A 15,071-nucleotide genomic window follows, 5' to 3' on the forward strand; every position below is an offset into this window, starting at 1 on the left:
AAATGGCAAACACACGTGAGTCCATCTCTTATTTCTAACCATTACATCCATCTTAACTCTAAAATGCCATAATGTTATAAGTTTGCAAATTTCTTGCAAATAGCATTGTTTAGTGGGAAAAAAACGAAAAGGGGAATGAAGATTGTAGTCTTGAGCTTCCTATTCTACCTGTGTAACCTTTCATATCAGGTTAGCTCTCTCTGCACCTGAATATCCTCAAATATAAAATGAGTTGGACTAAGTTAGTCACTGTATTCCAATGAAGTGTCTTAGCCTATGGTGCATGGAATAGGGTGGTGGCCACTGTGTGGGTAAAGCTCCAGGTTTCCACCCATAAGTCCACCTCTTTCTCACCTCAAGTGCCTCTACTATTTTTCTTCTACATAAGAAGGTTCCACTGCTATATCCTTCCCCCTACCAAAAAAGATTTAAAAATTACTAGCCTGGAATATCTCTGAGGTTCTTGCTAGCTCTAAACTTTTCATTGCTATAACTTTTTTTTTAATTAGGAATACAAAGAATAATTGTGGATAATATCATAAAAATCATATTTGGGATCTGAATATTTGGGTTGTGTTCTTCTTAACTTTTCTTACTTTTGGCAAATCACTTAACCCCATCTGAGCTTTAGTTTTCTACTCTTTAAACTAAGGGCACAGAATTCTTGAAATATAGTCTGTATTCTTCAGATTCCTGGGGTACTTTAGAAGTACTTATTGGGGGAGCCAGGACAGATGGGGATCTGGGCTTTTCCACCTTACTTCAACAGTACAATTGTGTTTTCACCTTTTTAGAATTGCAGGTTGAAAAATCATTTTATTTGAGAACAAAATTATTCCATTTCTATGTTTTACACAAAGTTTGAAAACCAGAGTTGCCTGGTTGGCTCAGTGAGTTAAGCATCCAACTCTTATTCTCAGCTCAGGTCTTGATCTCAGAGTCCTGAGTTAAAAAGTTTGAAAACCACAAGATTACAAATTTTCTTTTGTTTTTGATTTTAAGTATTTATTTATAAAACATAAACTACAAAGAAGACTGCAGTACAGAATTTCTTTTGTTTGTAACATGTTTTTCTTTGCTTAATGAAAGAGGTTTATGGGAGCTCATATATTATCTTTAAGTATACAGTTCAGCTTTTCTCCTTTTTTCCTTTTTCTTCTCAATCTAAGTAAGAATAATAGTAATTTCTGATTATTTTTTCAGTTCTTAATTTTTTTCAATTTATTTTAATTTTTTACATGCCATCATCATTTTTAGCTGTTACAAGTGATAGAAGATAGAGACAAACAGGCAAATATAACCAAACACAGGATGATAGGAATGTGTTTTCTGATATGGTCTTTAGTTTTAATTTTAATTATGCCAGGAGAAAAATACTTCCTGAGGCAGTAGGAGCTACTGATAAACAATTTTTTTTTTTTAATTTGACCAGTTTGTGGGAGTCATGCCTCTTTTCATAAACATGATATTATTAATATTAGGAGACTTGTTGGCTGTGATTTATGGTATCTTTTCCTATTTTACAGGTTTGTTTAATGCTTTTGATGAAAATCGTGACAATCACATAGATTTTAAGGAGATATCTTGTGGGTTATCAGCCTGTTGTAGGGGACCCCTGGCTGAAAGACAAAAATGTAAGTGTGTTAAACTTTGTCACAAAATGTGCAAACTACACAGAACGAATTAGCATTCATCTATATAAAATCATCTGTGTATTAAGGCTTGAATTTTTATCACATTGTCAGGTTGGTAAATATTAGTCTCATGTTGAGGTTTTCCTGAGGTCAGTTTAAGGATTCACTCATCTCTTCTTTTTTACTGTGGAGTAGTTTGGGATCTTTTTGATTAATAATGGGATTGATTTTCCTGATGAATTTGCAGTTCATGATCAATGAACTATATCACTTACAATATATTTGACAGTGTTAAGCATTTGGAAAATATATTCTGGTAGTCTATAGAGAATTTTGTGTCTTGCATAATTTAAAGTACAACTCATTTTCTGTCACTTGTATACATTAATATTTTATTAGCAAGATGAAATTTATGATCAAAACATAATTTTATTAAATACTAAAATGGTCTCTTTAACCTAGCTAAAATGTTATTGTAGCATAATTTACAAGCATAAGTATATTACATTGTTAAATCTTAACCAGATATGAGAAAATGGAGCAGTTTACATTTAATTGGAACCTAATTCTAATGTATTTACTAGGGTCATCATCACTGTCTTTCTAAAATACAGCTTCACAAACATGAAATAGATACTTAATTTTAAAAATTCAGAATTCTTCCCTGATGATATGCCATTACTACAATCTGACTTTATGGTAGATCATTTGTTCCCATTAAAGTTCTAATATTAAATAAGGAGGCCAAAATTTTGCATCTCAAATGAGGTGAATTATCACCTTAAATTTGTTTTTAACTTTTTTTTTTTTTTTTTTTTTTTTTTGCTGATGGGCTAACAGAAGGTAACTATAGAACTATAGTGATTTGTTTGGAGCTAATTAGCAAAGTGCTGATATTCCGTGTAAATGGAATACTTTCAGCACTATAAAAATCAACTTATCAGTTTTAAATATTAGAAAGTAATATAAAGGCTTGAATTGCCTCCTCAAAACCTGTGAGATATTGTAATATTTATTGTATAGTAACTCCCCCCCCCCCTTTTTTAATCAGTTTGCAAGGAATTTAACTCTAAATTTGGGTAAAGCATAGGACTGTAACCCAGGTACTGATTCAGAGAGAGATTTACGAAGAATGCAGGAAGCCCTACAAGTTTAGAGGACTTTAATGACATATTATAGTCTGCTCCAGATGAGAACTTAATCCAAATATACTTGCTTGAGAAACTAATTTTGCTAGGTCAGCGTCTAGTAAAAGGCATTGTACTTCAGAATAGAAAAGTAATTTTCCTCCATAAGAGTTTTTTTTCTTTAGTTTGCTTCAAGGTATTTGATGTTGACCGTGATGGAGTTCTCTCCAGGGTTGAACTGAGAGACATGGTGGTTGCACTTTTAGAGGTGTGGAAGGACAACCGCACTGATGATATACCAGTAAGTTCTGATTGTATACATATTGTTGTATGTAAACTTCCAATAGGAAAGTGGAGTGGAGAATTTAAAAAGAGAGAGAAAAGGATTTGTTATTATTTTGAGTTGCTATATTCATGCTACATACTCAAAATATTCATAGCTGAAGGTACAAAATAGGAAAGAGAATGTATCTTAGAAAATTTAATAAACTGAACTTACTGTGTAAAGAATGAAATTACAGGAAAATTGTCTTAATTTTTTTTAAAGGAAACCTAAGAACTTATTAAGGTAATTTAAAAAAATACTTGGGGCACCTAGGTGGCTTAGTTGGTTGAGTGTCTGACTCTTGATTTCTGTTCAGGTCATGATCCCAGGTTCATGCGATCCAACTGAGCATGGAGCCTGCTTCACATTCTCTCTCCCTCTCCCTCCCCCCCCCCCCCCACATGCATACACTCTCTCAAATTAAAAAAAAAATGTATATTTGACTGATGGTTACTAGAGGGGAGGAGTGTGGGGGAATGGGTTAAATAGATGATGGGGATTAAGGAGGGCACTTGTGGTCATGAGCCCTGGGTGTTGTATGGAAATGTTGAATCACTGTATTGTATACCTGAAATGAATATAACACTGTAAAATAATAATAATAATATTAAAAAATTTTTAAATAGGGGTGCCTGGGTGGCTCGGTCAGTTAGGCATCCGACTTCCGCTCAGATCATGATCTCGCGGTCCGTGGGTTTGAGCCCTGTGTCGGGCTCTGTGCTGACCGCTCAGAGCCTGGAGCCTGTTTCAGATTCTGTGTCTCCCTCTCTCTCTGACCCTCCCCCGTTCATGCTCTGTCTCTCTCTGTATCAAAAATTAATAAATGTTAAAAAAAATTTTTTTAATTTTTTAAATAAAAAAATTAACAATACTTGACTAAAATACAGTATTCTGTAGCCATTGAATAATAAAATGTAACTACTCTTTTCTAATTACTCCTTTGGATTTTTTTTTTTAAGGAATTACATACGGATCTATCTGACATTGTAGAAGGCATATTGAATGCACATGACACCACAAAGGTGAGTCTAGCTAGGGCTAGGATAAATTATATTCTTTTCTGAAAATACCATGTACAATGAATTAGGATATATAGCTTATATACATATTTGAATCCCTTCTGCATCACTTCCACCAAAGGTTTATTTGGACCTACAGTTATAGTACCACGAAGTTGTCTCTAAAGATAGCCCATTCCGTCTTTAAACAGCTCCTTAAGTGTTTATATATATAAACTTATATTTTACAACTAGATGTTTTATAAAAATTAAATAGACATAGCCCTTGACATCTATGGTTTATAATATTTATTTCTTCCATTTTAATAAGTTATAGTAGGGCTAACCTTATATTGAACAAAAAAAGTCACACAAAAAAGAATACTTACTGTGTGATTCCATTTATGTGAAACTCAAAAACAGAGGCAAAACTGATTAATGGTGATAGGTATTAGAATAGTGATTTGGGGAATGCATGGATTAATTGGGAAGGACCATAGGATATCTGGGATGATAGAAATGATTTTTTATCTCAATTTGGGTGATACATATATTCCTAAATTATTTTTTTCTAATAGTATTAATAATGATGTCTCCTGAATTATTTAATAGCAGCCAGGATAATCACGTAATACCAAGAGTAAGCATATACTTAACAAAGAATAAATTCTTCTTATTTATTTATTTTTTTAGTTTGACAACATTTATTAGTAAGGATATTATAATAGGTTTATTCCTAGAGCTTACATTACTGTAATGTCTTTGTGTCACCGTGTGAATTTGAAAATAATGCACATATGTGAGGCATATTTGAGTTATTTTGAGCCTTTCCCTTCAAATTTTGACATGTACCAAGTACCAGATTGGTAGGATGTAGACTACAGTAGTATTACAGAGGTTTAGATAAAATAAGTGACATTAGTTTTTTTTTTTCTTTCTTCAATCATGATTCTAGAAGGAATCATCATAGGCTTATTAACTAATGCTCAGTAACAGAGGTGAGTTTTATAGGGCTTGAGCTTTGGCAGTACAGATAGTCTCCCTTGTTTACCTCTCTCTACCAGAAGCTAAGGTATCCACTTCTATTTGATATGCGTAGAAACCTGCAACAATTTCTGTTAGAAAATGCCTCATGTAGAGGTACAATTTTTAATACTTTTTTTTCTGAATAATAAATAGTAGGAATTATTGCTGTCTATTTATGTAAGATGGAGTTTCTACTTCTGGCTCTATTGTAAACTTTAACAAGAAGATAATTTAATTTAGCTGTTCCATCTCCATGTAGCAACAATAATGAAATAGTAACAGTTCAGAATAAAACTTGGGCCCTTCAGCCAAAGCTGTTCACTGGAGACAGATTATGTCAATATTATGCTTTTTTTTTTTATTAAAAAAAAAAGCGTAATACTGGATTTGGATTTAGTATTAACATACTAAATTTGGATTTAATATTAACATACTAAGAAGTTGTATTGTGAAAGCTAATAATCATAACCGTAGTAATTGAAAATCTTTTCTTACATGTGGTTAGCATATAATGAAAAGAGAACATATCAATATCATTAAATAATGAAAGCAAAAAACATTATTCATCTAAGATTGATAAGTAATTACGTGAACACAAGCAGTAAGAAACATTTGGTTATATTGCCTTTATATGTATATGGAATTTTTTGTACACATTGACACTATAAAAATGCTGCCTTTACTCAACTTATAAATTATTAAATTTGTTTTGGGAAAATCTTATATAGATACTCATTTTTGATATGTCAGAAATTTATTATCAAATTCCTTTAAATGTCTAAGAAGTCTGATAATATTGGTAGATATTTCTAAGAAGGTTTTAGAAAATTGTTAGAATGAAAGGACATCATCCAGAGTCTGCTTTTTTGCTTTCAAAAATTAGTAAATAGGTGGCGACTTCAGCTCATGTCATGATCTCATAGTTTGTGAGTTCAAGCCCTGCTTCAGAGCCTGGAGCCTGCTTCAGATTCTGTATCTCCCTCTCTCTCTGCCTGTCCCCTGCTCATGCTCTGTCTCTCAGAAATAGATACTAAAAAAAATTTTTTTTAATTAGTAAATACTCTACTTTATTCAGAGCCTTTTGTGGTTTTCCCTAGATAACCCTTGAAGCAGAAGATAATGTGAATTATTTCCCAGGTTATTGGAGGATAAAGCTTATTGATGATAAATTATCCTCATTACCATTGACTGCTTTGAGAGAGTTTTTTTGCTTTTAAACTTATCCTAGCTGGCCTAGTTTTCAGATGAACATGCAGCATCTACTTTAAGTTATTTGTTTGCTTTAAAATAAAAATGACCAATATACGTTTAATGAATCAGATTTTACTCAAGTTCAGTAAAAATGAGGACATTCTTTACATGAGATCTTTTTAAACATTGTTTCTCTTTCAGATGGGCCATCTTACTCTAGAAGACTACCAGATTTGGAGCGTGAAAAATGTTCTTGCCAATGAGTTTTTGAATCTCCTTTTCCAGGTAGGTTTGAAGTAAATGACAGGTACAGAGAGTAATAGTACCAGTAGTTCTACATCTGTTTCATTGTGTAGTATAACTGCAACTCAGCTACAAAACCGCATATTATAAAAAGAACTGTAGGGGCGCCTGGAGGTCTCACTTGGTGAAGCATCTGACTCTTGATATCTGCTCAGGTCCTGATCTCATGGTTCCTGAGTTTGAGCCCTGAGGCTACACTGTTAGTGCAGAGCCTGCTTGGTATTCTTCCTATCTCTCCCTTTCTCTCTGCTCCTCCCCCACTTGTGCGCTCTCACGCGCGTGCTCTCTCTCTCTGAAAGTAAATAAATAAACATTTAAAAAAAATTATTTAGGGGCGCCTGGGTGGTTCAGTGGGTTAGCGTCCGACTTCGGCTCCGGTCACGATCTCATGGTCCATGAGTTCGAGCCCTGCGTCGGGCTCTGTGCTGACAGCTCAGAGCCTGGAGCCCATTTCAGATTCTGTGTCTCCCTCTCTCTCTGCCCCTCCCCTGTTCATGCTCTGTCTCTCTCTGTCTCAAAAATAAATAAACATTAAAAAAAAGTTTAAAAAAAATTATTAAAAAAAACTACATTATCCTGTATACACCTGAAAGATGCTAAGACAGAGGGTGAGAGCCCACTGAAGCATCTCAAAATCATGGGAGATAGAAAAGTAGAATATAGCTGATTATGTATATTTATCTTATAATTCATGATAGACCAGCATGTTAGATGCATAGATAATAATTTAGATTGCAAAAGCCATCATAATTTCTTATTTTTCTTCACTGTTGTCTTTTTTAAAGGTCCTTCCTAATAAGTGAGGCAGTGTGAACAGAAAGATGAATCATAAGTAGGCAGCTGTAGAATTTTCAATGTACACAGTGTCTCCAGTTAGGAGATTATCTTGGCTGCAAGGCTGTTTCTAAATTTTTTAAAAAACTCTTTAGAAGAAACAAAAATTGAAGAAGGAGGAGAGAAAAGGTGCCAGGAATGAACATTAAGTCATAAGGCTTGCCAGATTTCAACTATTTTCCTAGTTGTAGTTCTTCTTTTGCTCCAATTAAAAACAATAATTTATGGTTTCCATTTTTTATAATTTTCACAAATATTTAAGTTGACTTAATAGTGATATTTTAGACTACTCTTTTTTTTTTTTTTTAAAGTTTATTTATTTTGAGAGAGGATGTAAGCGAGCAGGGGAGGGGCAGAGAGAGAGGGAGAGAATCCCAGGCAGGCTTGACACTGTCAGTATAGAGCCTGATACAGGGCTCGATTTCATGAACTGCAAGATCATGACCAGCCAAAATCAAGACAGATGCTTAACCAACTGAGCCACCCAGGTGCCCCTATTTTAGATTCCTTATTTTATTTTTCTTTCCTTATACCCCTGTGAAGGTCAGAAGTTTGTTATGTTTATATCTATCATGTTCTTCTGTTTTATGTAAAGAATAAACATGGCTATGCTAGAATAAATGGAAACTGGTCTCTTCCTGATAGCTAATGACTAATTACATACACACACACACACACACACACGTGCGTATACATACACATACATATACGTATATATACACATATACATACACACACGTATATATATATATATATATATATATACACACACGTGTGTGTGTGTGTGTGTGTGTGTACATACACACACACAATCTGATAAACCTATAATATCCATTTATATCAATCAGTTGTTCCACATCAGTTACAATTTTCAGCAGGGATTTTAACTTGATGGCTTTATAAAATATAAACGTACAAAAATAATATGTCACTACTCCAAACAGAAATGACTTGGTAATATGAAAATTGGTAATATGAAAATTGATCAACTATTTTTATCTCATTTAAAATAATATCCTTATTTATCTCATAACTTTTAGATCACTTAGGCTTATGCCTATATCATCTTGTAGCTATTGCATAGCATAACATTTTGATTCTTTTGTATTGTCTTTCCTATTTTCTCATTCTTTTTTTTTTCTCATTCTTATCAAGAACTTGCAGTGGCACTATTTTTCTGACTCTAATTTATAAATAACCAAATGCTTGAGATTTGCCTTTGTGTATGTGTGTTTCTAACATTATATTATGAAGAGCTAAAAGGTTTTTCACATGAATACTTATCACCTACATTTTAACATTATATTTTACTGTATTTATTTCATATTCAATATGCTTTTAAAACTGTATGTTCACTTAGTATATGAGTAAGAAGTCTGTTATGCTAAGTTATGCTAAGTTATATTATGCTATGCTAAGGTTTAATTGTTATCTGTGTCTTAAAATTGGTAGAGTTAGTTGGTAAGTCTAGTGATAAAAGCTTGAATTATACTCTTACTTTATTTGCCAAGATCCCTCTTGGCTGAGTGTTTTAGGTATTTAAGTGTAACATATATAAGTGTTAACAAAATTGGAAAACCATCCCTGTGGTAATATCTTTATTTTCAGTCCTTCATAAACTCAGTGGCCAATATTTTGAAGTATTCTAAACATAATTGGGGTGTTCTGTCTTGTGCATTATCAAAAAGTATCAAATTTTAAAGAGTGTGGTAGACAGAATAATGCCCACCACAACCACCACGTTATCCATGCCCTAATCCCTAGGACCTGTGCATACGTTATCTTACATGGTAAAAGGGACTTTGTAGATGTATTGGACTAAGGACTCTGAGATAGGGAGATTAGCCTAGCAGATGGGTCTAATTCAAATGAGTCCTTAAAAGTAGAGGACCTTTTCCAGCTGTGGTCAGAGGGAGGGAGGGAGGGAAAGGAAGAAAGAGAGAGAGAGATGACATTGGAGGAAAGTTAGAGATGCAAACTTGTTGGCTTTGAGATAGAGGAAGGGGCCATGAGCAAAGTAATGTGGGTGAACTCTAGAACTGGAAAAGGCAAAGAAGTGTGTTCTTTTCATCTCCAGAAAGGAATGCAGCTCTGCTGACACCTTGATTTTTGAATTAGTGAGACCCGTGTCTAGCTTTTGACCTAAAGAACCATAAGATAATAAAGTTACTTTGTGTTAAGATGCTGAATTTGTGATAATTTGTTATAGAAGCAATAAAAAAAAACCAATGCAGAGGGAGATAATCGGATTGGAAGGCTCAGCATCTTGAAGATGTCAGTGTCAGTTCCCTTTAAATTGGTTTGTAGACATTCAGTGCAATCCCAATTAAAATTGCACTGGCATTCTTCTCAGAGCTAGAACAAACAATCCTAAAATTTGTATGGAACCACAGAAGACCCCAAATAGCCAAAGTAATATTGAAAAAGAAAACCAAAGGGGCAGAAGGGATCACAATCCCAGACTTTAGCCTCTACTGCAAAGCTATAATCAAGACAGTATGGTATGGCACAAAAATAGATACATAGACCAATGGAATAGAATAGAGACCCCAGAATTGGACCCACAAATTTATGGCCAACTAATCTTTGACATAGCAGGAAAGAACATCCAATGGAAAAAAGACAGTCTCTTTAGCAAATGGTGCTGGGAGAACTGGACAGCAACATGCAGAAGAATGAAACTAGACCACTTTTTTACACCATACACAAAAATAAACCCAAAATGGATGAAAGACCTAAATGTGAGACAGGAAACCATCAAAATCTTCGAGGATAAAGCAGGCAACAACCTCTTTGACCTCAGCCGCAGCAGTTTCTTGCTCTACACATCTCCAAAAGCAAGGGAATTAAAAGCAAAATTGGGACCTCATGAAGATAAAAAGCTTCTGCACTGCAAAGTAAACAGTCAACAAAACTAAAAGGCAACCGATGGAATGGGAAAAGATATATGCAAATGACTTATCAGATAAAGGGTTAGTATCCAAAATCTATGAAGAACTCATCAAACTCCACACCTGAAAAACAAATAATCCGGTGAAGAAATGGGCAGAAGACATGAATAGACACTTTTCCAAAGAAGACATCCAGATGGCCAACAGACACATATGAAAAGATGCTCAATGTCACTTAATCATCAGGGAAATACAAATCAAAACCACAATAAGATACCACTTTACACCAGTCAGAGTGGCTAAAATTAACAATTCAGGAAACAACAGATGCTGGTGAGGATGTGGAGAAATGGGAACCATCTTACACTGTTGGTGGGAATGCAGACTGGCGCAGCCGTCTGGAAAACAGTGTGGAGGGTCCTCAAAAAATTAAAAATAGAACTACCCCATGACCCAGCAATAGCACTACTAGGAATTTATCCAAAGGATACAGGAGTGCTGATTCACAGGGGTACATATACCCCAATGTTTATAGCAGCACTCTCAACAATAGCCAAATTATGGAAAGACCCTAAATGTCCATCAACTGATGAATGGATAAAGAAGATGTGGTTTATATTTACATGGAATACTACTTGGCATTGAGAAAGAATGAAATCATGCCATATGTAGCAACATGGATGGAACTGGAAGGTATTATGCTAAGTGAAATAAGTCAGAGAAAGACAGATACCATATGTTTTGACTCATATGTGGATCTTGAGAAACTTAACAGAAGATTATGGGGGAAGGGAAAGGGAAAAAATTAGTTATAAACAGAGAGGGAGGGAGGCAAATCATAAGAGACTCTTAAATAACAGAAAACAAACTGAGGATTGATGGGCTTGGGGGAGAGGGGAAAATGGGTGATGGTCATTAAGAAGGGCACTTGTTGGGATGAGCACTGGTTGTTGTATGTAAGCGATGAACCACAGGAATCTATCCCCAAAACCAAGAGCACACTTTTACACACTGTATGTTAGCCATTTGACAATAAATTATATTTAAAAATAAATAAATAAATAAATAAATAAATAAATAAATAAATAAATAGGTTTGTAGATGTGGCGCATTCACAATCAAAATGCCAAAAAGCCTATTGTTGTCATTGTTTTTGTGGAACTGGACAAGCTGATTCTAAGTACATACAGAAGTGGAAAAGGCCAAATGCAACCAAGATAATGTAAAGAACGATGTTAGAGGACTTACATTACCAGATATTAGGACTTAGTATAAAACAGTAGTATTAAGACGATGTGATACCTGCGTGAAGGTAGACAAATAGACCGGTGGAACACTATTGAGAGTTTTTAAACAGATCTACATGTATGTGATCACCTGACTTATAACAAAGAAGACTTTGCATTGCATATGGGAAGGGGTGATCTTTTCAATAAATGGTGCACTGGGTCAATTGGTGTCTCTGTGGGGAAAAATGCATTATTATTCTTCCTTCTTACCCATATATCAAGATTAATCCAAGTGGGATTATAAATCTAATAAGTTTGAAAGGTAAAGATAAAGCATCTAGAAAATAATTTGCAAGAATATTTTAGTGCCTTTGAGGTGGCAAAGACTTCTTAGGACACAGAAAGCATTAACCACAAAGCAAAAGTTTCTAAGTTGGACTTCAGTAAAATTAAGAATTTTTTTAGGGGCACCTGGGTGGCTAAGTCGATTAAGTGTCTCCATTTGGCTCAGGTCATGAACTCACAGTTAGTTTGAGCCCGCATTGGGCTCTCTGCTGTCTGCACAGAGTCTCCTTCAGATCCCGTGTTGTTGTTCCCTCCCCCACCCCACCCCCTGCGCTGCACCTACCCCACTCATGCTCACTCTGTCTCTGTCTCTCAAAACTAAATAAACAAATTATGTAAAGAGCCTAAATGTCCATCAACTGATGAATGGATAAAGAAATTGTGGTTTATATACACAATGGAGTACTATGTGGCAATGAGAAAGAATGAAATATGGCTCTTTGTAGCAATGTGGATGGAACTGGAGAGTGTGATGCTAAGTGAAATAAGCCATACAGAGAAAGACAGATACCATATGTGTTCACTCTTATGTGGATCCTGAGAAACTTAACAGGAACCCATGGGGGAGGGGAAGAAAAAAAAAAAAAAAGAGGTTAGAGTGGGAGAGAGCCAAAGCATAAGAGACTCTTAAAAACTGAGAACAAACTGAGGGCTGATGGGGGGTGGGAGATGGGTATTGAGGAGGGCACCTGTTGGGATGAGCACTGGGTATTGTATGGAAACCAATTTGACAATAAATTTCATATATTAGAAAAAATAAAACTAAAATATCTACAAAAAAACCCCAAAACAAAACAAAAAGCTAAATAAACAACAAGTCATTTTTTTTTTTTTTTAAAGTGAGGAGCTACCATTTAAAAAGTGAAAAGATAAGTTATGCAGTGGGAGAAGATGTTTGTGAAACCTGCATCTGACAAGACTTGTATCTAGGGCATACAGAGAATAAAAATCAATGAGAAAAAGGCAAAACTTCAATATAAAAATGTGAAAAAAAATCCTGAAGAGATGCTTCACAAAACAGAATGTCCCAGTAGTTAATAAATGAAAAGGAGCTCCTTAGTCATCATGGACATACATATTAAAACCACATGTGAAATTCAGTAGACATACCCCAGAATGGTTAGTTTTTAAGTGATATGAAGTATTGGTGAGGATAACAAGCACCTGGAACTCTCATATATTGCCAATAGGATGTAATTGTATAATTTGTAATAATTATAAATTATTACAAACACATTGGAAATTGTTTGGCAGTATTTATAAAAGTTGAACATATATTTACCTGGTGACCCGTAAAGTCTACTCCATATGTAAAACCTACAGAAACTGGTGTTATCTGGGCACCAAAAGACCTACAAGTAAGTTCTTAAAATCGCTATTTGTTGTAGCCCAAAAAACCCCAGAAAATGACCCAAATACTTATTAATAAATAAATACATAGTAAGTAGATTGTGGCATGTGCATACAGTGGTATACTTTAAAGCACTGGAAAATAAGTCTAATATTGCTACACCCAACAACATGGATGAATCTTACATAAACTTGAGCTGAAAACACTAAACCAAAAAGTTCAAAAGCATGCAAAACCTATTCTATGGTGATAGTATTCAGGATAGTGGATACATCAGAGAGGTGCAGTGGTGTCTGTGAAGGAACCCAAAGTGGGCTTTGGGTGAGATAGCAGTTGTTTTTTTACTGGGTTTCATAGATATTACTTTGTGAAAAGTCGTTGAACTGTACACTTGAGATTTGTTCACTTGTAAGCATGTGTATTTCCATTTTCTATAAGTTTGCTTAGAAAAATAGGTTTCAAGAGCTCAAATACCTGTCAATATGAGAATGGATAAAACAGTGGTGTGTTCAAACAATGGACTACTACTTAGTAATGACAATGAACTACTTACTCCTAAATAGATAAATCTCAAAAACCCAATTTGTGGATTTTGTTGTTACGTAAATGTCACCTCAAAAGGTAAAACTGTAAACAGATCTTGAACTCTCTGGTTAATGTTAGCCATGCTGATGTATTTATAAAGAGCTGTACTACTGTCTGTAATTTACTTTGAAATGCATCCAAAAATTAAGGATGGATGAATTAATGGATAGATGCAAGTATAATAAAACATTAATGTTAGAATCTAGATAATGGGTATGACATGTTCAGTGTTAAATTCTTTAAACTTTTCTGTGTTTTTGAAATTTTTCATGAGAAAATATTGAAAAATTACATCTGTTGATGATATTTAGAGAAGCCACATAGAGGAAATGAGCCTTAAAAAGTATATTTTTAAAAAGCTTATTTAGCATTAGTGGCAATAATTTTTTCTCTTTGAACTGATTAAACTGAAATGCTACCCATATTTTTTGTCTCCTATATCCTCTGCATCTCCCCTCGCCTTTCTCCTTGAGTGCCATGATTTGCTCTTCAGATTTCAGGAAAGAAAATAATATTCCCTGTGTGAGATATCTTAAAATACATAGTATTAATGAAATGTTCTGGTAAATAGTTCTTTTCTTCTGTCTCTGTCTCTATCTCCGTTTTCCTCCCTCCCTTCCTTTCTTTCCTGTCTCACAGAGATTTGGAAGTTGGCCTCTATTGAAATAGTTTGTTTAGAAAACAAACAAACAGCTCAAGTTTAAAGTTCAAACATTGATAATTCATCAGTTGAAAGCTACTGCTAATTCAGATTCCCATCTACAAAATGGAACTCATGCAGAGCATGTGAAATTTTATACAGTCCAGTCATTGGCACCAGTGAAGTTTGATTTACCACTTTTTTCTCTAGGTATGTCACATAGTTCTGGGGTTAAGACCAGCTACTCCTGAAGAAGAAGGACAAATTATTAGGTAAGTTTATAGTTTCAATCAGTGTACTTTTCATTATATAGTTGAAATTTCCGACACTTGAAATATATTGTTATTAAGTAACATGTCCCATTTTAATATAATCATTATAGTGACACCTTGTTTCTCCAAATTAGTTTATATTGAAATATTTTTGTTAAAATAATTTCCTAACCAAGGGATTGGATTAATTTAGAAATAATATTCTCTTTAGCTTTAAAATTGCACCAAGTACTGAATTTAATTTTTTGAAATAAGAAAGACATCTTAGGGACACCTGGGTGGCTCAGACGTTAAGCGTCCTTTTGGTTTCAGCTCAGGTC

The 15,071-nt window shown here is 34.4% G+C and overlaps 1 protein-coding gene across 2 annotated transcripts in view; it reads left to right on the forward strand.

The window, feature by feature from the left end:
• Window positions 1-15,071, forward strand: part of USP32 (ubiquitin specific peptidase 32) — a 250,843-nt gene that overhangs the window by 158,447 nt on the left and 77,325 nt on the right. For both annotated transcript variants that reach the window (XM_058705725.1, XM_058705726.1), the window contains exons 7-11: window positions 1,527-1,634; window positions 2,947-3,062; window positions 4,046-4,108; window positions 6,503-6,586; window positions 14,690-14,751. In XM_058705725.1, the coding sequence (XP_058561708.1) occupies window positions 1,527-1,634; window positions 2,947-3,062; window positions 4,046-4,108; window positions 6,503-6,586; window positions 14,690-14,751 (433 nt within the window). The remainder of the gene's footprint in view (window positions 1-1,526; window positions 1,635-2,946; window positions 3,063-4,045; window positions 4,109-6,502; window positions 6,587-14,689; window positions 14,752-15,071) is intronic.

Source organism: Neofelis nebulosa, chromosome 16 (genome assembly GCF_028018385.1).
Source record: "Neofelis nebulosa isolate mNeoNeb1 chromosome 16, mNeoNeb1.pri, whole genome shotgun sequence".
In the NCBI taxonomy this organism is placed as follows: Eukaryota; Metazoa; Chordata; class Mammalia; order Carnivora; family Felidae; genus Neofelis; species Neofelis nebulosa.